This window comes from Dendropsophus ebraccatus, chromosome 10, assembly GCF_027789765.1.
Source record: "Dendropsophus ebraccatus isolate aDenEbr1 chromosome 10, aDenEbr1.pat, whole genome shotgun sequence".
Taxonomy (NCBI): Eukaryota; Metazoa; Chordata; class Amphibia; order Anura; family Hylidae; genus Dendropsophus; species Dendropsophus ebraccatus.
The window spans coordinates 85,144,530-85,146,109 of NC_091463.1; the positions used below are offsets into that span (position 1 = coordinate 85,144,530).

A 1,580-nucleotide genomic window follows, 5' to 3' on the forward strand; every position below is an offset into this window, starting at 1 on the left:
ACGCTGGAGTGCCCTTTTAAGCAAGGGCTGCACAGATATCACTAACCAATCTCTTTCAGCCCTTTCCACACAATTATTAAGCCATGTAATAGGTTCAGTAACCAAGCGCAAATAAGTCAGCTTACCCCGCACATCGGAGCCCCTAATACGGCCCTAATGGTGGGCCTGTCTAAAGAAAAATTAGGCAAATCAACTCTAAATGGCCTTACAGACACAGTAGTTCCTTACAAACTGCACTGGAATGATGCCGAGGATGAAGGTAAGACACATACTTTCATCCTCAGGGCACAATACAGAGCTATCAGCAGGTTTGATTTGTCCCATGTTCATAAATATAATGAGAGGTGACAATTTCATCAATGCCCTCCTATACCTCTGAAATGTCACTGCATGACCCTCTCCACTCCTCAAAGTGCCCCCATGCACCCATCTGCCTCCCACACTGTACCCCCTGCCCCGTAACAGTCCCTATACTAAAAGTTGGCCAAACCTGCCCAGGAGAAGAGGAACAGGACACAGGAATCTACATGGGCATACACCACTACCCTATGCTCTTCTTAAGATTTTCCACCTCCAATTTTTTACGACACTGATGAGTCCCAGAACACCTGCGACCTGGTATCTACAAGGTAGTATGATTACACATTGACCTTGGCTACAGCTGTGAGAGTCCATGGGTGGCATACAGCAGGTACACCCTCTCTGTGCCAAGGCCCACCTTCTTTATCCCTGCAATGATACATAAAGCCTCCTCCGAAAGATTCCCTTGACCATACAGCCATGAGGACTGTGAGCATTTGCATCTTGCCACTACTGGCTTCTCTGGCCATGGGGCTTTGCCCCACACCTGCCGAACTCAAAGACAAAGATGGCAATAGGCTGTGTGCCCGCCTATATGCAGATGACAGCCCATATTATGATGAGTGCTGTGCTGGAGAATCCTTGGATGTGCCACCAGGAGAAGACGTGCCTTACATCCTACTAAGGTGGAACAACCGTATCTCCTCATTGGTGGTGGGAACCCGATGTGAACTCACCGTATGGTCCAAGAAACCAAAGGATGGCTACAGCAAGAAGTTCAACGCTGGTGCCCAGCCAAGACTGGCAGAGGTCAAGAAAGGGCTCTTCGGAGACTGGGATAACTCCATCTCTTCCTACTACTGCAAATGTAACTGAGGCGGAGAAGACTGACTGTCCTTGTGTCTTCTGAAGTATGGAGAACATGGTGTGATGGAAGACGCCTCTTACCAGAACTGCCATCTTTGTGGGGGAGGTCGCACCTTCTTCTTATTCTGCCATTAAAGCCTGTAAACACGTATCGCTCTGTTGTCCTTATTATGATGTGAAAGGGTGAGTGTGCCAGACATGGAGGGGGCGATGCTAAATTTATCAGCACGTGGGTATATGGAAGTAAAAAATAAATTATAATACAATGGCTGTTGTCTGTACGTTGTGTGAACATAGCCTTAAAGTGTACCTGTTGTGATGCCCCGCTTCTAGATCAGAGACAGGATCCTCTGTTAATCTGAAACTTTGGGTTTCCATGGATACAGAGAAGATTCCTCCCATTGGATCCAATG

At 47.5% G+C, this 1,580-nt stretch overlaps 1 protein-coding gene across 1 annotated transcript; it reads left to right on the top strand.

The window, feature by feature from the left end:
* Positions 1-780: 780 nt before the first annotated feature.
* Positions 781-1,176, top strand: SYCN (syncollin). Its single transcript, XM_069944054.1, has one exon. The coding sequence runs from the start codon at positions 781-783 to the stop codon at positions 1,174-1,176; it is 396 nt and encodes a 131-aa protein (XP_069800155.1).
* The last annotated feature ends 404 nt before the right edge of the window (positions 1,177-1,580 follow it).